Here is a 23,801-nt window from a genome sequence, read left to right on the forward strand (position 1 = left end):
CCCTCCCCTGCCCTTGCCCCCTGCCCTCCCTCCCCCTGCCCTTGCCCCCTGCCCTCCTTCCCCCTGCCCTTTGCCCCCTGCCCTCCCTCAAACTGCCCTTTGCCCCCTGCCCTCCCTCCCCTGCCTTTGCCCCCTGCCCTCCCTCCCCCTGCCCTTTGCGCCCTGCCCTCCCTCCCCCTGCACTTTGCCCCCCTGCCCTCCCTCCCCCTGCCCTTTGCCCCCTGCCCTCCCTCCCCCTGCCCTTTGACCCCTGCCCTTTGACCCCTGCCCTCCCTCCCCGTGCCCTCCCTCCCCCTGCCCTTTTCCCCCCTGCCCTCCCTCCCCCTGCCCTTTTCCCCCCTGCCCTCCCTCCCCCTGCCCTTTTCCCCTTTGCCCCCTGAACATTGCCCCTTTGCCCTTTGCCTCTCTGCCCTTTGCCACCCCGCCCTTTGCCCCCCTGCCCTTTGCCCTCTTGCCCCCTCCCTCCCTGCCCCCTCGCCCCCCTCCCTCCCTGCCCCTCCTGCCCTCTTGCCCCCCCTCCCTGCCCTCTTGCCCCCCCTCCCTGCCCCCTCCCTGCCCTCTTGCCCCTCCCTGTCCTTAGCCCCCCGCCCCTCCCTGCCCTCTTGCCCTCCCTGTCCTTAGCCCCCCCGCCCCTCCCTGCCCTTAGCCCCCCCGCCCCTCCCTGCCCTTTGCCCCTCCCTGCCCTTTGCCCCCCTGCCATCCCTCCCCCTGCCCTTTGCCCCCCCCTGCCCTCCCTCCCCCTGCCCTTTGCCCCCCTGCCCTCCCTCCCCCTGCCCTTTGCCCCCTTCCTCCCTCCCCCTGCCCTTTGCCCCCCCTGGCCCCCCTGCCCTTTGCCCTCCCTCCCCCTGCCTTTTGCCCCCCCCTGCCCACCCTTCCCCTGCCCTTTGCCCCCCCTGTCCACCCTCCCCCTGCCCTCCCTCCCCCTGCCCTTTGCCCCCCCTGCCCTCCCCCCCCTGCCTTTGCCCCCCCTGCCCTCCTCCCCCTGCCCTTTGCCCCCTGCCCTCCCTCCCCCTGCCCTTTGCCCCTGCCCTCCCTCCCCTGCCCCTTGCCCCTGCCCTCCCTCCCCCTGCCCTTTGCCCCCTGCCCTCCCTCCCCCTGCCCTTTGCCCCCTGCCCTCCCTCCCCCTGCCCTTTGCCCCCTGCCCTCCCTCCCCTGCCCCTTGCCCCCTGCCCTCCCTCCCCCTGCCCTTTGCCCCCTGCCCTCCCTCCCCCTGCCCTTTGCCCCTGCCCTTTTCCACACTGCCCTCCCTCCCCCTGCCCTTTTCCCTTTGCCCCCCTGCCCTTTGCCCCCCTGCCCTTTGCTACCCTGCCCTTTGCCCCCTGCCCTTTGCCCTCTTGCCCCCATCCCTCCCTGCCCTCTTTCCCCCCTCCTCCCTGCCCCCTCCCTGCCCTCTTGCCCCCCTCCCTCCCTGCCCCCTCCCTGCCCTCTTGCCCCCCTCCCTCCCTACCCCCTCGCCCCTCCCTGTCCCCCTCCCTCCCTGCCCCCTTGCCCCTCCCTGTCCCCCTCCCTCCCTTCCCCCTCGCCCCTCCCTGTCCCCCTCCCTCCCTGCCCCCTCGCCCCTCTCTGTCCCCCTCCCTCCCTGCCCCCTTGCCCCTCCCTGTCCCCCTCCCACCCTGCCCCCTTGCCCCTCCCTGTCCTTTGCCCCCTGCCCCTCCCTGCCCTTTGCCCCTCCCTGCCCTTTGCCCCTCCCTGCCCTTTGCCCCTCCCTGCCCCTCCCTGCCCCTCCCTGCCCTTTGCCCCTCCCTGCCCCTCCCTGCCCTTTGCCCCCCGCCCCTCCCTGCCTTTTTCCCCCCCCGCCCCTCCCTGCCTTTTGCCCCCCCCTGCCCCTGCCTGCCCTTTGCCCCAGTGCCCCTCCCTGCCCTTTGCCCCCCCGCCCCTCCCTGCCCTCTGCCCCTCCCTGCCCTTTGCCCCCCCGCCCCTCCCTGCCCTTTGCCCCCCCCACCCCTCCCTGCCCTTTGCCCCCCCCCCCACCACTCCCTGCCCTTTGCCCCCCCACCCCTCCCTGCCCTTTGCCCCCACCCCCCCTCCCTGCCCTTTGCCCCCCCCGCCCCTCCCTGCCCTTTGCCCCGCCCCTCCCTGCCCTTTGTCCCCCCTCCCTGCCCTTTGCCCCCCCCTCCCTGCCCTTTGCCCCCCCCGCCCCTCCCTGCCCTTTGCTCCCCCGCCCCTCCCTGTCCTTTGCCCCTCCCTGCCCTTTGCCCACCCCTCCCTGCCCTTTGCCCCCCCCGCCCCTCCCTGCCCTTTTCCCCCCCGCCCCTCCCTGCCCTTTGCCCCCCCTCCCTGCCCTTTGCCCCCCCCCCTCCCTGCCCTTTGCCCCCCCCCTCCCTGCCCTTTGCCCCCCCCCTCCCTGCCCTTTGCCCCCCCCTCCCTGCCCTTTGTCCCCCCCCCACCCCTCCCTGCCTTTTGCCCCCCCCCACCCCTCCCTGCCCTTTGCCCCCCCCCACCCCTCCCTGCCCTTTGCCCCCCCGTCCCTCCCTGCCCTTTGCCCCCCCGCCCCTTCCTGCCCTTTGCCCCCCCACCCGCCCCTCCCTGCCCTTTGCCCCCCCTCCCTGCCCTTTGCCCCCCCCTCCCTGCCCTTTGCCCCCCCTCCCTGCCCTTTGCCCCCCCTCCCTGCCCTTTGCCCCCCCCTCCCTGCCCTTTGCCCCCCCTCCCTGCCCTTTGTCCCCCCCACCCCTCCCTGCCTTTTGCCCCCCCCCCCGCCCCTCCCTGCCCTTTGCCCCTCCCTGCTCTTTGCCCCCCTGCCCTTTGCCCTCCCCGCCCTTCCACGCCCCTTGGCCGCCCCCGCCCTTCCACGCCCCTTGGCCCCCCCCCCGCCCTTCCACTCCATGCCCCCTGCCCTTCCACGCCCGGGCATCGCCGGGTATACCAGCTAGTACTTCATAAAGGTATTGAATTATAGTGTTACTGATACATTCCGTTATTGGGGTAGGTCTCAGCTCACCTAGTTCTGTTTTGTTAAATAGTTTTTTGGAGATGTCTGTCCCCTCTATTCTGGTTCTTACCAATTTTCCAACTATCAAAAAGATATAATATACCTCAGTATCAGTCTAAACTTCACTCACACCTGAAGAAGTGGTGAGTGTCTATTGGGCTTATTCTAGTAGCTTCGATGTTATCACTACCAAATCGAACATTTTGGTATGATCCTACCTATTGGTCTGACATTTGTGTTATTACGTATTCATAGGCTGACCATATTTCCTTGAGACAAAAACGGGACATTGGGATGGCAAAAACGAGACGGAGTTATGTAATATTCCACATTCATGAAAAAGTAAGACGATAACAAAAGTTTTATTTATCCCCACACCCCACTACAGTGCATTACTTTATTGAGTCAGAAGCACAATGGATTTCTAGTAGGTTCAGTGGTGGGGAATCAGTTTGCCAGCCACCAACACTAAGGAAACAAAGATATGAGTACAATGTGGGACTCCGATCGTACTAAGCAGCGAGAACGCGTTCGCTCCGTCTCTTACTAGCGCTGTTCTGTCTCTGGGCAAGAAGCCTGGCCCTGATTGGATAAAGTAAATGGAACTTCCTCTTTCGTCACACTAATGCTTTTACTGTACGCATTGATTAGCAAAGAGCCTTATGAGAAATTGTGAGGATTCGCTATTCTGGCGGCTGGAGACCTTCTCATCACCTGAGTACCACTGCCATGACAGACGCCCAGGATGCGCAATCTCATGGACCGGTTACACGCATGCGCTCGCAGTCTAAGCTCCTTCCCAGTCTCCGCCCCCGTGACAGGCAGGCCCGGCGCGGGAGTGACGCGCATTCCGGACTCCGCCCCCTGACCCCAGTGACGCGCGCAGATCGATGCGCGATCGGTACCGCCTCCAATCGGGCACACTCTGCGGAGGAACACGCGGTGTGTAAGTGACGCGCGACCAGGTCGCCAGCCCTCCACGTCAGCAACGCACGCGACACGTAGCTCCGCCTCCCCTTCTAATCAGGCTGTGTCATAGGGCACACCTGTGGGATCCAGCAGCCTATAGGATTCCCTCTTGTGCTCTGCCTCTTCATTGGTTGATGGCTTCTTTAAATAGCTGCCTTGCTCATTCACACATTGCTGAGCATAACCTTATGTGATGCTGTGCCTTGCTGCATTCCTGCCTTGTATCCTGCTGCATCCTGCCTTGTCACTGCTGTTGCTGTCTCCTGCTTCGTTATTGGACTCCGCATCACTCCTCTCCTGATCTGGCTTACGAACGACCATTCTCAACTCTCCAATCCTGACCTTGGCAAAGTACCCCAACGATCCACTACTCTCCTATCCAGACCCGGCAAGTATAAACGACCACTCTACCTTCTATCCTCCTGATCCGGCTTGCAAGACCAATCTACACTCTAGGCGCGGCCTCGCAGTTGTGGGTTTTCGTTTATACAATTCCCTACCTCAGCCTCGCGGTCGCGTCTGGTTTGTATACCGGGTATTCAGAAAGAGTTATCGCAAGTAAGAAACCGTAAGGTAGGAAACTGCCATGCCACTTGGGATAGCAGTGTCTTTGGCTCTGTATCTTTCTAGGTTCTGCCCATGCGATCTGCCTGCACAACTCTTACAGGCGATCACACTGTTTTTATTTTATTTTAATACAACAGTATTGAAGCAGGGGGTCTCCGGAGCTGAACCACATTCATTTCAGCCTTAGAGACCCCTGCTTCCCGAGTTACAGGCCCTGGTATGGGGTGCCGGCGTCACATGATCTAATTTGATCTGTCAGCTCTTTCTGTATCTAGTTTTGAACTCTCTTCCTGTATGATGCTATTGAGACCAGTTGTTCCCTTATTGTAGCCTTGTGGGCCTCCTATAATATGGCTGTAGCTTCCACTGAACCTTTATTTATTTGGAAAAAGAATTCTATCGAGTCACCTATTGGTTTATCAGTTTCTGAGTGGTTCAGCAGGGAGTCATTAAACCTCCATTGGTAATATCTTGGTCTGCCAAATGGGGGAAGGAATGTTAGTTCTACTGGGGCATGGTCTGACCATGTTATTGGGCCCATATTTACATGTGCCACTTCCATCTATCATATTTGTTGATAGAAATATATGGTCCATCCTGGAATATGAATTGTGCAGTGTTGAATAAAAGGATTAATCTCTCTGTCCCTGGTGCTTCCAGCGCCAGGTGTCAAATAAGGACAACTCTTCCATTATTGCTCTGAATTTCTTGGCTGTGTTTTGAGTTGCCCTTGGGTATTTTTGATCAGTCAGGGCAGTCCTGTCAGGAACCTGCCCAATGTTAAACTCTCCACCAACTATCATTGATTTTGATTGGTTGTCTCTGATATTTTCTAAAGTGTTTCTGAAAAATTCTATCTGTAGGTCATTTGGGGCATAAAGGTTTATTAGGATCACTTTCACGCCTGAAAGAAGGCCTTGAATGATCAGAAATCTACCCTCAGGGTCCCTTGTAACTGGCTGTGTTTGGAATGGAATTTCATGCTTGATTAATATCGCTACTCCTCTTTTCTTACTAGTATATGAGGCGTAAAATGCTGTTGGATAGATACCTCTGAAGGTGTTCAGGGGATTCTGTGTGTCAAAGTGAGTCTCTTGGAGAAACACAATATCTCCATTGAGCTTTTTAAACGTTCATATGGCTAGTCTTCTTTGTCCATTAGATTGAGACCCTTGACATTTAGATATATGAGTTTTATTTGGGTGTGTGTAGCCATATTAGTGTTTGAAGCTTTTCAACTCTTGTTCTCTTTTTTTTTTATCCTGTAGTTATGCATCTTTGCCACGACGTAATGATGTCACTGCCGTCAAGGGGGCGGGACTAACGCTCGTGATCGGAGCGCGTCCTGAACCCACACTAACTCCCTAACAGAGAGTTTGTTTGAAGCATTGAGCTTGCAATGAGTTTATTTGAGCAGTAATCGTGGTGTGCATTGAGACAGTAAGCAATAGCCAACGTGTGTACAGCTACCCAGCAGTACCACGGTTCCTGCCTTTTTATGCTACCAGCTTCTCTCGTTGTTTTTATTGCCTTTGAGTGTATGTAGACACTACTTGTGTACTACCATTTTTTTCTACCTACTGGACCCATGGTCACTTGCTTATAGCAGATACACCCTTCAAGATATCTGCGTGAAGGTAGAATTCAGTGAGTGTGTGTGAGTGCTTTAACACTGCTATGTTCTGCCTTGATCTAGCAGCACCACCCAGGGATTATAGCAGCGACCTGCTGACCTGGATTACCTTATTATTGGTGATCGTAGTCTGTCCCTGTGAGAGTTTACTATGGTGAATACTTAAAACCAGAGACAGAACATAAAACACAGACAAAGCTCAGTTTTAGCACATCCAGTGAAACTCATACACGGTACAGTGCCTAAATATATATGTATAAATATCTATTAAGTAAAATGGTCTTTTAGTTTGACATTTTTGGCCAAAATTGTTGTAAGCCCCTGAGCCAACTTCACGGCAGACCACAATTCAGGGGTCCCTAACGCTAATATAAATTCTTAATAACCTGTGTAATAACAGGAAGAATGATTTATAGTAAATCTGTCAATATTAGTTTGGGGGTTCAATAGGAGCTTGTTAGGTGTCCAGTATATGGTGAATACTTACCTGATATACTTACCTTTATATACCTTGCGACCTGGTATATATAACACCACTCACTACTACCTTTAGGCCAGATAACTGACAGCCACAGGTGGCTATACCTGTGACAAACTACTAATTGACACAGACTCCAGTGGGTGTTTACTACATCTGGCTCTACCCTGCACATATCATCAAGGGTAGTAGCCCACACTATACACTTGAGACCTGGTATTTTTTACTTTCGCTGCGCTTTTTTGGCTCATTTGAGTCTCAATCACCCTGGTACTTAGCGTCCTATTTATTTTAATCTGAGTTATGACTCTAATAAATTGTTTTTAACGTATACACTTCACACATCATTGCACACACCCCCTTTCCTGTTCTTTGTATATTGTGCATCTGTTTGAGTGCTCTCCATTGGGGTTCTTTTGTCTCCCAAGTATTCATTTAGTATAGGTACCTGCTAAACTGGAGTTTACCTTGATGGGGTTTAGCCGGCTTGAATTTTTTTTTTGATCAAAAGATGCAACTAAATATCTCCTTTATTATTAGTCTTGTAGAAATCTCACTAATAAATTGCAAACCAATTTGGGGGCAGCGCTGGAATTGTATATGTGTTTTCCATAAATGTAAGGCCAAATATGCAGAAGTGTCAAAAGAACTATTATAAATATATTGTGGACAGATTGAAAATAAAGGGGAGCAACTTAGCTTTAACCCAGGCAGCAGCCATACTACAATGCATGGTCTGATTCATCTCTCATCTGCTAACATGGAGAGGAGAACCCAACCGCTGGTTATGGGAAGGCTATTGGGTCATAGAATGAAACTCTATGTTAATGGTTGGTGAAATATTACTGCAATCTCAAAATGTTTGCACCGCTTAATAAAAACATTGCATTGATATAATAATAATATTAATATGTTAACAGTACTTACATAAATTTTGTCATAGGTATGACCGAGGAAGGGGAATCCCATGGTTGGTATGATAAATGGTGAATTCACATCTTTGCTCATTGCTGGAATTCTTATATCGCCAACATTTCCTCCGTATGGATAAAGCAGATGTTCTGTTGGAATCAAGTCACATGCAAGGTAAAAACAGAAATCAATTAGTGAAAAGGCATTTGAACTTTCTGCTATTTGTTGATTCCCAAAGCAAATTTTTTTATTTATTTTTTAACGCTGCAAACAGTCACAAAAAAGGACACCAAGATATTCACAAACATCCGTTTCAAATTTGCTCTCCCAGTAAGAAATGTGCACTTGTCTTTTGGCAAAGTCTATTCTTTTCGTGATTCTTTTCATCAGCCATGAATTCCCAAAATACTTTTTAACTGTTTATTGAATTGAAAATAGGTTTATTTTATTGTAGGAATAATCTTTCCCTTTCTGGTTTCTACGCATTAAAGCTGTACACGTTTGCAAGATATGGTGTAAATAGGGGTTATCCAATGTTTAACACATTCAGACCTTTTTTATGTGATGCACAGAACAGCTACTTTTTTTTAAAACCTCTTCGCCTGCTATCTCTTTATAAAAACTGCACCGGAAGAGGATGTAAAAATCTACACATACCATCAATATTTTTCTATGATTTGCAGTTTTATGATGTCTTCTGTGCATTACAACATTTCAGACATGCATTTTATTAATTATGTGTTTGCCAAACTGACGCAAAATGTTTAATAAAAATTACAGAGCACTTGGCAATGCTTCGTTAAAAGAAAAAGAGAGAGAAACATGTTTTCCCCTGCTCTCTTATGGTTATAAGTTTGATTATGTATGGAAGTGAATAACTGTTATTTAGGATCCATGGATTATTTTTGGTTACACTTCCAAAGTATTGCATGGAATTGTGGTTATTATTGAATTTGGTTAGCTGATAACATGACATTTCCTGTCACCTGACATAAATTGATGTACAAAATGAAATCTTAGCATCACTTTCCTTCACAGTTGCAACTAACTTTCATGCTTGGGTCCATATTTGAGATATAGATATCTATCTATATATATATATATATATATATATATATATATATATATATATATATATACAAATATTTCCATTTGCTATATGCTTTACTGTGGAGGGTTTTTGTCACTTTTTTTACCCACCATAACTTAACTAAGTGTGGTGAAACCTATCCTAAGCTTCATTTTGCAAAGCCAGTATAACCAACCCCACACTGATGAGACCCATTAAGGTCAAAACGGCTGTCTGTGGGTGGGTTTACTGGCTATGCATCTAAACCCAGGCTGTGCTCAAAGCTGTGAAATGCAGCAAGCATAAGCTTACAGGGGACCATGTTACATGGTTTTGAAGCAAAAGGTGGCACTGTGTGCTCATTTGCATGTCATTTACCAGAATCCCTTGCTGCAGTGGAATCACTGTGTGCTGGGTGATAATGGTGAAAGGCGGGGTTGCAGACCTGTCTAAGACATGCAAATGAGCATACAGTAATATTTCCATTTGCGATAGATAGATAGATAGATAGATAGATAGATAGATAGATAGATAGATAGATAGATAATGATTTAGGCTTCAACATTAACTAAGAAGAATACTGCATGGAAATTATGCTTTCAGAAGTACAGAAGCCCTTGAATGCCACCAGAGTTATGTGATTGCAACCATCCCTCCAGTGATTCGATCCTGTTCATTGCTCCAATGGAGCACCAAACCCAATCAGCCCCGGAAAACTAGCATTTGGTGCATGGAAGCCCTCGTGACATACTGGGTACATCATAAGGGCAGTAAAAGATTTTCAATTAATTCATTGCACATATCACTACCATTGCTAGGATGGATTGCACATTTAAAAGGATGATCAGATTCAACCAAACAACAAATAGGTATGGTTGCTTCCATTTTTGACTTGTCTTCAACAGTCAGAAGTGTGTAGAAAACCCACTCATCAATAAACAGATATAATGATAAAACAAAATAAAATGTATGATGTGTTATATTAATTAGTACATGTTTGATGTTATAGGTCACACAAATGAACTAAAATATATGTCTGAAATAATGTTGACTTGCCTTCTTATGCGCCACATTCATATTCACATTGTTATAATGTACATTATGCTCCTCACACAGAGCCTGTTATCACTCTGAACAGGCAACTAAATAATATTAATATAATTATACGATTAATGTGGTGTTCACCTGAGTTCTTATATGTAAATTAATTAGTTAATTATTCATTTGAAATCAAAGATGTATAGAAAAATAAAACTACATTTTTTTTACACACCGTTGGCTGAATTGTGATGACAGCTACTATATTGAGCACATGTGCACGCATACGACCCGGGAATGTTGACACAGTAAGATTCTTCCTGACATACATCAGAAGAGGCACATTCATCAATATCATTACAAGTGAGTCCATCTCCACGGAATCCAGATTTGCATTTGCAGTAGAAACTTCCCAATATGTTAACACATAGAGCTGCAGAATGACAACCACCATTTCCAATTGTACATTCATCAATATCTGTGCAAATGTCTCCACTTGACATAAATCCATCAATACAGAGGCAAAAATATGATCCTGGAGTGTTCATGCACAGTGCTTGCTGATGACAATGGTTTTGAATTTGATACTTTGAACATTCATCTATGTCAACGCAAGTATTGGCTTTCTGAACATACCCTACGGGGCATGTACAAAAATATGAGCCAGGCACATTGAAACATGTACCTGAAGAGCCACAATAGAACATTTTGTTTAGACATTCATCTATATCAATGCAACTATTAGCTATTGTATGGTATCCTTTATCACAAAAACAATGGTAGGAGCCTGGTGCATTAATACACACCATATTATCAGAACAAATTGAGCTACTGAGACACTCGTCAATATCTTCACATGTTTTCCCATTTCCAGTAAATCCAGAATGGCATGAACACAGATATGTTCCAAGAGTATTGAAGCAAGAGGCACTTTCATGGCAAATAGTGTAATTGTATAGACATTCATTAATGTCTATGCATTGGTCATCATCTTTGACTAATCCTTCCTTACATTGACATACGTATGACCCGATGGTGTTAATACATTTGTAAAAAGAACTGCAGTTTGATATGTTCAGTGCACATTCATCAATGTCTATGCACATGGTCCCATTACTTTGAAGGCCAACATCACACTGACAAAAGAATGACCCAATTGTGTTAATACACTGGGATCCGTAGTGACAGATGTTTGATTTATGGGTATGTATACATTCATCTATGTCTTCACAAAATGTGCCATTTCTTGTGAAACCATCAATGCAGAGGCAAGAATATGAACCAGGACTGTTAATGCACATACTATTTGGATTGCAGGTGGAAGGGTTTAAGCACTCATCAGCATCCCGACATGTGGTACCGTTTCTTTCATAACCTTCCCAGCAATCACAATAGTAATATCCAATGCCGTCAAAACAAGTAGAATTCTGTGGACAAACAGGAGGTTGGAAAGTGCATTCACGGAGGTCTTCACAATGGGTCCCATTTCCAGAAAATCCCGTTTTACACTCACAAAGGAAAGAACCATCTATGTTTATGCAGTCAGCATATTTATGGCAGATTGATTGGTCAATGCATTCATCCATATCCATACATGAACCATGGGCAAGTGTAAATCCTGACTGGCAAAAGCAAAAAAAAGAACCGAAAGAGTTTTCACAGTACGAGTTTTTGCCACAAACATGAATGTCGGAACATTCATCTGCATCGGTGCAGTTTATCCCATCACCTCGGAAACCTTTATTACACACACACTGATAAGAACTTTCCGTGTTTATGCATTGTGAATGATTGTTGCAGATGCTTTTGTTGCCTTGGCACTCATCAAAATCCCAGCATTCAATTCCGTTTCCCATGAAACCTCTGAGACACGTGCAGTAGTAACCTCCTGGTGCATTTGTACAGGTAGCTGATTGATGGCATCCTCCATTATGATTCTGGCATTCATCAATGTCTATAATTTATTACCAAAATAAATGTCAGGAAAAGATGCCACGCCCCTTACAATGATTCTTTTATACATCAAATCAACACATGATAATGTACTGGAGGGTATAAAAATGACAAAAAAAACTCTACTATAGTATACTACAGGCTTCTGTAAAGACAACGAGAGTCAAAGCTGCGTCTGCACGTCTCACTGTTTTTCTAAGCTTGTTCCAGTGTATTAAACATTACACTGTGTTTAAACTACAGAGTTTCAGATTTGAGTATGGGCATTAAAATGAGCACACAATGCACATGAAGGGTTTATGTCACATTTTACCTAGATTAGGTTTATGTTTTTGATTTGTTGTTCCACTACAAGCTTCACAATGTACAACCGGTAACCAGGCTGGAATTTAGAAAGTACTACAACTGTAATGGAGCGAGTCTGCTGGCTCTTTACATAACTTCATATCCAAACCTGATTTAAGGAAGATATGTGGTTACTTAACGTTTTAGGGAGATGGTTATTTAAATGTGATTTAGAAAAAACAAAGACTGCAAACTCTGTGTTCGTTTGCCCAGATTCTGCATAACTGCAGTTTATTTATGGGGTGGTGTTCTGAAGATTGAAATAGGTATAGGAAGCCTGTGTGAGGCATGTAGATGTACTCTTGAGTTTTTAGCATCATATAAAGAAACCAAATGTTATCTTTGGTAACAGAGTTTTTGTATTTTTATGTCTCTTTCTTGAAAAAAAAAACATTAATTTAGTACTGTATAGTTTTAAATTACATGATTAAATTTAAGTTTGAAATGTACTTTGGTCGTGGATTTTGATATCGAAATCTGGCTATTGTTTTGTTTCCATCATACCAATGGAATCACGTGTGCTCATTATGTTGTGCAAAGCTAAAACAAATTTGAATTGGTACAGATAGTACAACAACCTACCTGTGCAATTTACTCCATTTCCATGGAATCCATTCTTACATTCACATTGAAAACTGCCTATAGTATTAAAACATTCAGCTAAGGAGTGGCAGTCCTGAATGTCTGTGTCACATTCATCAATATCTAAGGGATTAGAAATAGACAGTTAATTATGAAATGCTTGTAGCAGTCGTGTTTAATTATGTTACATATAACTATTATTATCCTCCTTAGAACTTTGTATACTGTATATTTAATTTTATCAGTCAGGAACGCATCCTTCTTGTAGCCTTGAACTTAGCGATTCCTGTCCAAATCATGGTAAGAATAAAGGTTAATAAAAACAATATACTGTAGCAGAAAATAAATCCTAAGCAATATGTTGCTTCTGGTAACTTTAACACAGTTCTTCATTTTTAGAAATAAGACTGCAAAAAACAGTCAGGGGTCTTAACCTCCTTACAAAAGTAATGAAGACAATACTGTATGTCAAATCAATTCATAGGAATTTACGCATATAGTATATTTATACGATTTATTTCAGAATTCTGTTGTCCTGGAGTTTCAAGATTCAATATCTAAAATCATAAAATTGTTAGGTTTTGTAGGGTTACAGAGGGGCATATTATTTTACCATTAAACCCCTCAACTTTCCTGGACAGTTCCTTTCTCAGTACCTTCTTTTTCCAAAACCCTGTCAGATAAACTTTAAATATGAATAATGTTTAGGTACCTATAGAAACATTGTTTGCTGAACTCAAGGGAGTTTTAGAAACCAAATGCAATTGATACGTTTCTTACCTGAACACTGTGATATGTTAAGTTTGAAACCTGGCTTGCAGATGCAGTTATATGACCCTGGAGTGTTCACACATACAGTTGTGTTGTCTTTGCACATGTTTCTTTGGCATTCATCAATGTCAATACAACTGAAGCCATCCCCCTGAAATCCAACATCACATACACACTTAAAGTCAATGCCTACATTATGACAAAGAGCTCTATGATGGCAAGCAGGCTTACAGGCTGGACTTGGCTTAACACAGCTGCCATTCAGTGCAAGAGTTCCATTTAAACATGAACAAACATAAGAACCCATAGAGTTAATGCAAACAGTGTCTCTGATGCACGTGTCATTTTTCAGTGTACATTCATTTACGTCTTCACAAAGAGAGCCATCGCCAGTAAATCCCTGTGAACACTCACATCTGTAGCTGCCTCGTAGATTATAGCAAACTGCATTTTGGTGACAAGCCAGTGTGTTGTTGCATTCATCTACATCCGTGCAGTTAAATCCATTGCCTTCAAACCCCAAGAGGCAGCTACAATCAAATGAGCCAAAAGTGTTGAGGCAAGTGGCCTGCTTATGGCATGGGTCACTTTGACATTCATTTGTGTCACTGCAAGTAACTCCATTATTCTTACTGAAGCCAGATTTGCACTGACAATAAAATGATCCAAATGTATTAAAACATTGCTCGTTAGGTTGACAATTTCCATTCACAGTAATACACTCATCAATATCTTCGCAGGATGTATTGTTCATAGCTTGAAATCCAGTGGCACACTGACACCGAAACGTCCCAGGTGTATTCAAGCAAAGGGCTCCATAGAGGCAATTGCCATTATTCTTCTTGCATTCATCAATATCTTCGCACTGTACAACTCCATCCCCAGAGTATCCTCTTCCACAGCTGCAGCTATAGGAACCTTCTAGGTTGATGCATTCCCCATTAGCATGGCAGCCTCCCTTGTTTTGTATGCACTCATTGATATCCATACATACGGTTCCATTTCCTGTAAAGCCATTTCTGCAGAAACATGTAAAACTTCCCGGGAAATTCTCACATGTTGCATACACGCTACAGACTTTATTTTTGCATTCGTCGATGTCAGCACATTTAGACCCATTCAGTATAAAGCCAGAAGCACATTCACACCGAAATGAGCCTTCTGTATTCAGACATTTTGATTCTCCTGGGCAAATGTTAGTTTGTAGACACTCATTTATGTCAGAGCATAGGAATCCATTCCCTGAAAATCCAGCTCTGCATGTACAGTTATAATTACCTAGAAAATTAAGACAGTTTGCCTGAGAATGGCATTTATTATTTGAAGCACATTCGTTAATGTCCACACAAGCCAAGCCACTTCCACTAAATCCTTCCTTACAACTGCAACTATATGTTCCTGGGAAGTTGGTACAAGAGGCAAATGGACTGCATATTTTGTTGGCACATTCATCAATATCTGCACACTTGTTTTCATTAGACTGGTATCCAGCTGCACAACTACACTGGTATGATCCTGGTAAGTTCTTGCATCCCTTAAAGCCAAATGCAGCTGAACAAAGTCCTGGAGTATCAGAACATTCGTCCAGGTCCAGGCACAGGTAGTTTCCATTTCCTTTATATCCAGCATTACAAGTACAAACATAAGATCCAGGTGTATTGGTACATGTAGCATTCCAATGGCACAAGTTTTGTTTTTTACATTCATCAATATCTGAGCAGGTTAAGCCATTTCCATTGAATCCTGACCTACACTGGCAACTCTTATCACCAGGTGTGTTAGTACAAAGAGCATCAGCATGGCACCCACCATTGGCTGACAGACATTCATTTATATCACTGCAGGTAATTCCATTTCCTGTGTAACCAGACTTACACATACATGTGTAGCTGCCTACTGTGTTTACACAAATTCCTTGTTGGTGACACTGGTGCAATGAGGTTACACATTCCTCTATGTCAATACATTTTGCTCCATCTCCCGTGTATCCATCTTTGCAAACGCAGAAGTAATCTCCCTCCATGGTACTCATACATTCTGCATCTTTATGACACGCCAGACCTTTTTCTTTGCAGTTGCTTTCATTTGCTGAAATGCAAAATAAATATTCTTACACGTGCTGCTCCACTTACTTAATCAAAAGCATTATTTTCAAACCTAATTGCCCCCACTTCCACTAGTGAGGTATTTTTCATTGCCCTGTCCAGAAATGTTCTATTGGAACCAAATTTGAAAAGCTATCAAATATATCTTGAATTATGAAACACATAATAAAATGTAAACGGAGTTACTCAAAGGTATAAAAGATGTCAGAACAAAATAATGCATTCAGAAAAGAGAATTTACTGACAAGCAGAATAGATCATCGCTATACAGCAAGGCTAGTGCAAAAAACACATGGAACGTATGACTAACAGAAATAGACAATGCATGAAAAGTATGGTGATTAAAAATAGTACTTATCCACAAAATGGAAGATGTGGATAACACAACGTGGAGGAGCAAATTAAATGAATCTGCCAGGGAAACAAAAATGTGGCCAAAAAAGTGCCAAAAGGGGTAGTAGAAGTGTGGAAAAAAGGGGGAATATATATATATATATATATATATATATATATATATATATATATATATATATATATATATATATATATATATATATATCAAGGGGAAAGGGGGAAAAGCAATACAGAAATAATGAAATAAGGGGTGCAATGTTTTGGGGGATGAACAGGCCACAGGCATCCTTTTCATTGATCTGACTCCATTGAGCTGTATATCTGAATTTTGTTTTTGGAACTTGCCAAGCAAATGAAAAACACTGGAAATTGCATTTATCTTAAGTATATCTTGGGAGCCTTTTTTTGTGAGGATTTCTATGGAAGTACCACTGGTGCTTGGCCTTGCTGTATAGAGATGATCTATTCTGCTTGTCAGTATATACTCTTTTCTGAATGCATTATTTTGTTCTGACATCTTTTATACTTATGAGTGCTGGGAACTCCATTTGTGTTTTGTTGTTAACCTTGAGGGAATAGGTTTCTTCATTGTTCCCACTGCACCACCCCTTTTTGGGATTACTAATTGCTCACTATTTACCATATACTTTCTAAATGCTAAAATAATAAACACCACTGGTGAGACCACATTTCTATAATCAATTAAAATGTTTAAAATAGTGTCAATGTCATCAATGAAACTTTCCTCTAAGGCCAGAACTAATAATTAGTTGTTATTGTTCATATACAACTTCTAAAGAATTTATCATAAAAAGATTGTATACCTACTTGCAAAAACAGAACATTCTGTCATCCACATCCATGTCCACAGAATAAGTGTCAACCTTACAAAGGAAAAGGAATATGTGTGACTATCTTGAGCTGCATCTATGAACATTAATTTTGATTGAATGAAAATAGTCCCATCACATGATACAGGTCAGATTCAATTTCTTACTCTTTTTCAAGTTATTTTTCAAAGGTGAAAACAAAAAAGTGTCCAGAAAGACAAAGTGGGAGCTATTTAAGTCTATTTAAGTCTCTCTTCTGAATCAGAGAGCAAAACTGGGGGGGGGGGGGGGGAATGTTTCACCAGACTCACCAAAGGAATAAATTCCATTACTTTCAATTTGATTATTTTTCTTTGATAAACATTATTATATGTTTTGCACCAGTTTTGAAGTCAGGAGACATTGATACAATTTAACCTAATGTTGAGAAAATGAGAACATTTTGCTAATGCTCACTGATAGACCTTACATTAAAGCAAATTATTATTTATTTATATATTTATTTATAAAATGTTTTACCAGGAAGTAATACATTGATAGCTACCTCTCGTTTTCAAGTATGTCCTGGGCACAGAGTTATAATGACAAATACATGGTTACAAATACATAGTTACAATGAGTGAAAAGGGCAAAGTACCACTTACAAAGTGGCGGATGTGAGAGTCTCCGGTAGACTGTTTCAGTTGTGGGGTGCACGGTAAGAGAAGGAGGAACGGCCGGAACTTTATTGAACCTTTGGACTATGAACAGTCTTTTGGAGTCAGATCTCAGATGATAAGTGCAGCATGTGGTAGGGGTGTGGAGCTTGTTCAGATAGGCGGGTAGCTTGCCCAGAAAGTATTTGAAGGCAAGACAGGAGAGATGAATTTTACACCTAGACTCAAGTGGTGACCAATCTAGTTAATTGAGCATTTCGCCGTGATGTGTGTTGTAAATGCCTTCTCAACCAAAAAAAAGGCACAAAATAGGAGAATGACAAGTAATAAAAGGCAATTTTGTTCTGCTTCCAGGAGCTATCCAGTTTAAACAAGTAGATGCTGGCAAGTTTGGCAACCCATTTGCAGAGATTTGAAATACAGACCAAATTCGTATATTCAGCACTCTAAAAAATGTCCCAAAAAGTTAAAAAAAATAACCAAGTACTCTCTTACCTACAGTAGCGATTAAAATATACCCATAACCTAATTGGAATTCCATATCTACAAAACAATACCAAATATGGGGGATTGTTTCTTGCAAAAACAGACATATAGTATGTGCTTTAATGTCAGTATAAAAAATTGTGCTTTCATTTTATTTATTTTTCAAAAAACTTGATGATGAGGTTTTTTTAATTAACAACACAGAAACATTCCATTACATTATAACAATGCATACTATCTGGTGCTGAATAGAAAGATAATATATACAGATGTAGCTAATGTTATTGTACCTCTGGCATACTAGCACATAAGCCTCTTTTTCACCCGTGGCTGATTAACAAAATGGCAACTTCTCCCACTGGTGTGTCGTGTATATCCCTCTGTGATGCGCCAGCTGGTGTAATAAAGTTAGCTACATCAGTGTTTATAATAAATGTAATACTAAACGTAGCCAGGACTGGTTTCTGGCTACCAGTCTGCCCTTCCTGGTAGTAAGCCCTGTTAAGAGTAGCCCTTGCCAAAAGTAATCATGGGTTTTCCCCACCCACAGCAGCTACAGTGAGTCACAGGGGAGGTGGTGGGACTATGCCTGTGTGTGGCCAATCAGGGCTTCAGACATGGTGCCTGCTTCCCTTGTACTTAAGGAGCTGCACACCCCAAATTTAGTTTGTTATCTCTACCCCTGAGAGAGACAGGTTCTCAACCAGAAGTGCAGATTGACATGCTCAGTAGCACTCCTCTGTGACACTCATATGCTTATATATATGTTGTGGTTATTTTGGGGGTTCAATAGGAGCTTGTTAGGTGTCCAGTATGTTTTACAATTCTTGTTCAGCTAGTCTTAGCTGATTGGAGGGTGGCAACATCCTACCTAATTGAAGCTTACCCCCTCCCACATTTAAATGGTTAAAAGCTCACTCCATAGCATCTCCCACTTTCAGGGGAACTTGCTTGCTTGCAGTATGGTTGTGACAAATCTAACACAGAGTGCTTTTCCTGGTAATGTACAGGTTATTAAAAGCTTCAATCAGACTTAGAACTTTGCAACTAATATTGACAGATTTATTATAAATCATTCTTCCTGGTATTGCACAGGTTATTAAGAATTTATATTAGTGTTAGGGGGAAAAAAAACTTGGAAATGTGGTCTGCCGTGCAGTGGCTCAGGGGCTTACAACAATTTTGGCCAAAAATGTTAAACTAAAAGACCATTTTATTTAATAGATATTTATACATATATATTTAGGCACCGTACCGTGTATGAGTTTCACTGGATGTGCACTGAGCTCTGTCTGTGTTTTATGTTCTGTCTCTGGTTTTAAGTCTGTGTTCCTCAACAGACTCCAAAAGGGAAACTGAAAAGCAGCTACTTCCTGCTTTTTATCCCCTGTTCAATCAGGAGTTTTACATATCACATGCAGGAATACCCATACAGTCTCCTGATGCTTGCAAAGGGAGTTAACTTTTTCACTCCCTTACAGGGCAGAAGAAGAAATTCTGTATTTTAGAATGGCCTAGTCAAAGTCCGGACCTAAACATCGAAATGTTGTGGCAGGACCTGAAGCGAGCTGTCCATGCAAGGAAGCCATGAAATGTCACAGAGTTGAAGCAGTTCTGTAAGGAAGAATGGGTAAACAAATTCCTCAAAACCGATGGGAGAGACTGACCAGCAGTTACAGGAAACACTTAGTTGAAGTTATTGCTGCTAAGGGAAGGCCACCAGGTACGGAATCTAAAGTTTTGCATACTTTTTCACACATGGATATTGAATGTTTAATCATTTGAGGATAAATAAATGTTGAAAAAGTATCATGTTTTTGTGTAATTTGTTTCATCAGGTTATCTTTATCTATTATTAGGACTTAGATTAAGATCTAAGAACATTCTAGATTTGAAATATGTGAAATGTGTGAAAAGCCTAAAGCGTTGTCCATAGTAGGACGCGCTAGCTTCCGCGCTCCTCCTCCTCCCCGGTGTCACGCTTGCAAAACAAACCTGTTTGTATTGTGAAGCACCACTTTCCCTGTAGCGCATGTGCATGCGTGCATTATGCCCTACTACATTGCCGTCCTAGTGTTTGTTTCAGCGTGAGCTACGTAGCTCACGCCGTAGTCTGCACTATGGCCGAAGCCTAAGTGGTTCACAAACGTTTTCTCGCCCCTATATATAGTGTATGTGTGTATATACAGCTGTATTGTGACAGTCACAGACTGTCTACGTTAGAGAGATCATACAGTATGCATGCACTCCAGCGATCAGGAGATTACACTCCTAGCTAGGCAAACAGCTAGGGTGTGTCAGTTAACTGCTGATTGTAGGGGTTTTAAAAAACAAACAGCAGCCTGACTGAACTTAGCCTTACCCCATCCAGCAAGGATACTGGTTGGAACAGTTCCCAGGCCTGCTGGATACAGGGCCTGTTGTTTGGACCAAGCCCACAGCCTGAGAGGGTCAGAGAAAGATTTCGGGTGTTGCCGCTTACACAGGTAAAAGCATTAAGTATTGGTAAAGAGTTTAGCTCTCCAATCTGTAGTTAAGGAACTGACAAGTATATTATTTAGTGCTCCAGACGGAGGTAAGTATTTTGTTTTCATTCCTGTTCTGTTTTGTGAGCTTTTGTTAATAAACCTAATAAGCGAACCCTACGTTTCTGGCCTTAATGTGAGAGAAAAGACCCTGCAAAGTGGCTGAGTTGTCACTATATATATACTGGTTATATATATATACATATATATATATATATATATATATATATATATATATATATATATATATATATATATATATATATATATATTCCATAATAACCAACACTCAGACTGTATCAAAATTTACACCCACTACATAGATGACATCTTCATGGTGTGGGTTGGTGGTGAGGAACAACTGCTGGAATTTATCTCCCATATCAATAACATCCCTTCAACCATATGGTTCACATATGCTTATAATAAACAGGAGATTATTTCCTGGATACCGTGATGTACAAACAAGATAACATGCTGTGCATGAGGATTTTCTGTAAACCTACGGATAGGAACATACTATCCCACGCTACAAGTCCCCATCACATACCACTTATGAAGGAGCTGATATACTCCCAGGTTATCAGAGTTTGCAGGCTACAAGTCCCCATCACATACCACTTATGAAGGAGCTGATATACTCCCAGGTGATCAGAGTTTGCAGGAATACAAGTAATCGTATGGAGGTTTAGGACGCCCTAAACAGAATGGCGGATTGCTTCCACGATAGGGGATACAATGAAGGTTAGATACTGCTTGCCCTAGCCAAAGCAAGAACAGCCACCAGAGTGGAGCTGTTGACGTCAGTGGACAGACCGCAAAAGGATACACGATTCAACATTGTGACCACTTACAGTACTGCGTCCAAGCTAATCAAGGACAGTGTGACCAGTAATTGGCACATCCTAGCCAACGACAAAAAGAAGGGTCAACATTTCTCTAATCCTCCCCTCTTTTGCTATAAGAGGGGTCAGAGTTTGGGAGATTTATTAACACAGTCTGATCCTACGGTATGCGGTTAAATCCTTGTGGCTAAAGAAAACAGTGAGGGTATTTAAATGTCATGGCTGTGTAAATTGCCAGTACATGATTTTGGGCAAATCTTTTGCCCACCCGCACAACGGCAATTCCATTAAAATCTTGGACTTCCTTATGTGAGTCAAAGTCTGAGGTGTACCTCATCAAGTGCCCCTGTGGACTATTCTATGTGGGTAAAACCACAAGAATGCTAAAGGAGCACATTGCCATGCACAGATCAACAATCAGAAAAGTATATATATATATATATATATATATATATATATATATATATATATATATAGTATGTACAGTATGGTGTATATGTGCAGCATATGTATGTATACAGTATGTGAGTGTATATTTACACTATTCACTGACAACATTTGATATATAGATCACCAGACATAAAATAGTTATATTGGTTTTTATTTGATAGATATTGTTTCACATTCACTATCTTGTCCCACACCCTCCCCCTCACGTCTCCTTAATGTCTAGACCGCTTTTGCATTTCAAAAGAGAATAGCCTTCTACAGTATGTCTCTAATGTTCATTTTCACACCAGGATATTTGTTTCTACCTTATCTATTTCACACTTCCTTACTACATCTATTGTAACCAGATATCCCTCTTACATACACTGTATATTATATTGGGTTTCTGTATTTCTGCCCAACCTGATGAAGGACCCTGAGAGGTTCGAAATCTTGTAACATTTCAACTACTTCTTGGTTCAATAAAAGGTATCATGCCACCTACTCCCTCACCCTCCTTTGTTACTACATTTCAAATAAAAAGTATTTTATTTTTAGTAACATTGGAGTAGGTAAAAATAAAGGCGAGCCCCGCTTCTCGGCGTTTCGCTTCTCGACGATCCGTCGGTACCGAGAAGGAAGCCGCCATGGCTGCGCATGTGCAGACCCTGCCGAGGTCGTGCATGCGCAGAATGGGGGCTGCCGAGGTCACGCATGCACAGAACGGAGGTCGCACATGCGCAGAATGGAGGTCGCACATGCACAGAAGGGGGGACTGCAGGAGACGCTGAAAATCGCCTGTTTCGCTTTCTGCTGATTTTCGCTTTGCGGAGGGGCCATAGAACGGAACTTGCCGTATTAGTGGGGCCCTACTGTATTTGCAAATGGATTGAAAACTGGTTGAAGGATAGACAACAGAAAGTTGTCATATATGGAACATTTTCAGGTTGGGATAAAGTTGTAAGTGGAGTACCTCAAGGATTGTTACTGGGACCACTGTTTTTAACTTGTTTATTAATGACCTTGAGGTTGACATAGAGAGCAAAGTCTCCATCTTTGCTGATGATACTAAATTGTGTAAGGTCATAGAATCAGAGCAGGATGTAATTTCTCTCCAGAACTATTTAGATAGACTGGAAACTTGGGCAGGTAAATGGCAGATGAGGTTTAATATAGATAAACGTAGGGTTATGCATCTGGGAAACAAGAATAAACAGGCAATTTACAAATTAAATGGGGCAAAATTAGCAGAATCCTTGATGAAGAAGGATTTAGAAGTTCTTGTAGACAGCAGGCTTAGCAATGGTGCCCAATGTCATGCAGTCAGGGGCAGATTGCGGACAACTATCGTCCTTGGCCCCCTCCTTTTTCAACGTTGTGACGTCATGTGGAGATGCGTTACATGACAACGCAATGCCATGTGATGTAATGTTCCCTATGGCAAAACATTGCGATGTGACATCGCAAAGGAGGGCAATGCTGCAGGAGAAGGTAACAGACCTTTACAGAGGCCCCACACTCTCCCCCGGCAATCAGTTTAATCGTTGTGGGGAAGAAAGAAGGGCCTCTTTAACAGCAGTACCTGCCCCACTCCCCATAGCACAAGCCCACTGGGGCAAGCCCAAACGACCGATAGGGAAATCTGCCCCTGCGTGCAGAAGCCGCAAAGGCAAATAAGATCTTATCTTGCATTAAACAGGGAAAGGATTGAAGGGAAGTAAGCATAATTATGCCCCTCTAGAAAGCATTAGTAAGACCACACCCTGAATATGGAGTACAGTTTTGGGCACCACTCCATAAAAAGACATTATGCAACTAGAAAAAATACAGAGAAGAGCCATCAATTAATAAAGGGGATATAAAATTTGACTTATGAGGAGAGGGTAAGTAATTTAGATTTGTTTACATTAGAAAAGAGGCGTCTAAGAGGGGATATGAAAATTATATACAAATATGTAGCCCTTGCTACAAATATATATATATATACTGTGGACAATACAGAATGAATCTACTCCACCTATCACATGGTGTGATAAGGAATAAGTGACACTGTTCCTGATCTGCCTGGCAACACATGGCAGGAGATATGGGCTTGGATAAGAAGAAAAATGGATAGAATCTGGTGTCCAACTGTCAGTCTGAGAGACACAGAGATAGGTAGTGACACTCTGAGAGGCACATAGAGAGACAGCCCAGGTGACAGTGAGAGGGCTTAAGAGACAGCCTGACACTCAAAGATGGTGAAAGAGGAGGTTTGTAGGAGACTGCTAGTCAAGGAGAGAGAAAGTGAGAGACAGTTGCAGAAACACATCTCCTACACACAAA

The 23,801-nt window shown here is 43.6% G+C and overlaps 1 protein-coding gene across 1 annotated transcript in view; it reads right to left on the reverse strand.

The window, feature by feature from the left end:
- LOC142492254 (uncharacterized) overlaps window positions 1-15,314 on the reverse strand; it is a 74,211-nt gene extending 58,897 nt beyond the window's left edge. The window contains exons 1-3 of the mRNA XM_075594925.1: window positions 13,256-15,314; window positions 12,476-12,598; window positions 7,504-7,637 (exon numbers count right to left, since the gene is read on the reverse strand). Of these exons, the coding sequence (XP_075451040.1) occupies window positions 7,504-7,637; window positions 12,476-12,598; window positions 13,256-15,278 (2,280 nt within the window). The 5' untranslated portion in view covers window positions 15,279-15,314. The remainder of the gene's footprint in view (window positions 1-7,503; window positions 7,638-12,475; window positions 12,599-13,255) is intronic.
- Between the last annotated feature and the right edge of the window lie 8,487 nt (window positions 15,315-23,801).

This window comes from Ascaphus truei, chromosome 4 (genome assembly GCF_040206685.1).
Source record: "Ascaphus truei isolate aAscTru1 chromosome 4, aAscTru1.hap1, whole genome shotgun sequence".
Taxonomy (NCBI): Eukaryota; Metazoa; Chordata; class Amphibia; order Anura; family Ascaphidae; genus Ascaphus; species Ascaphus truei.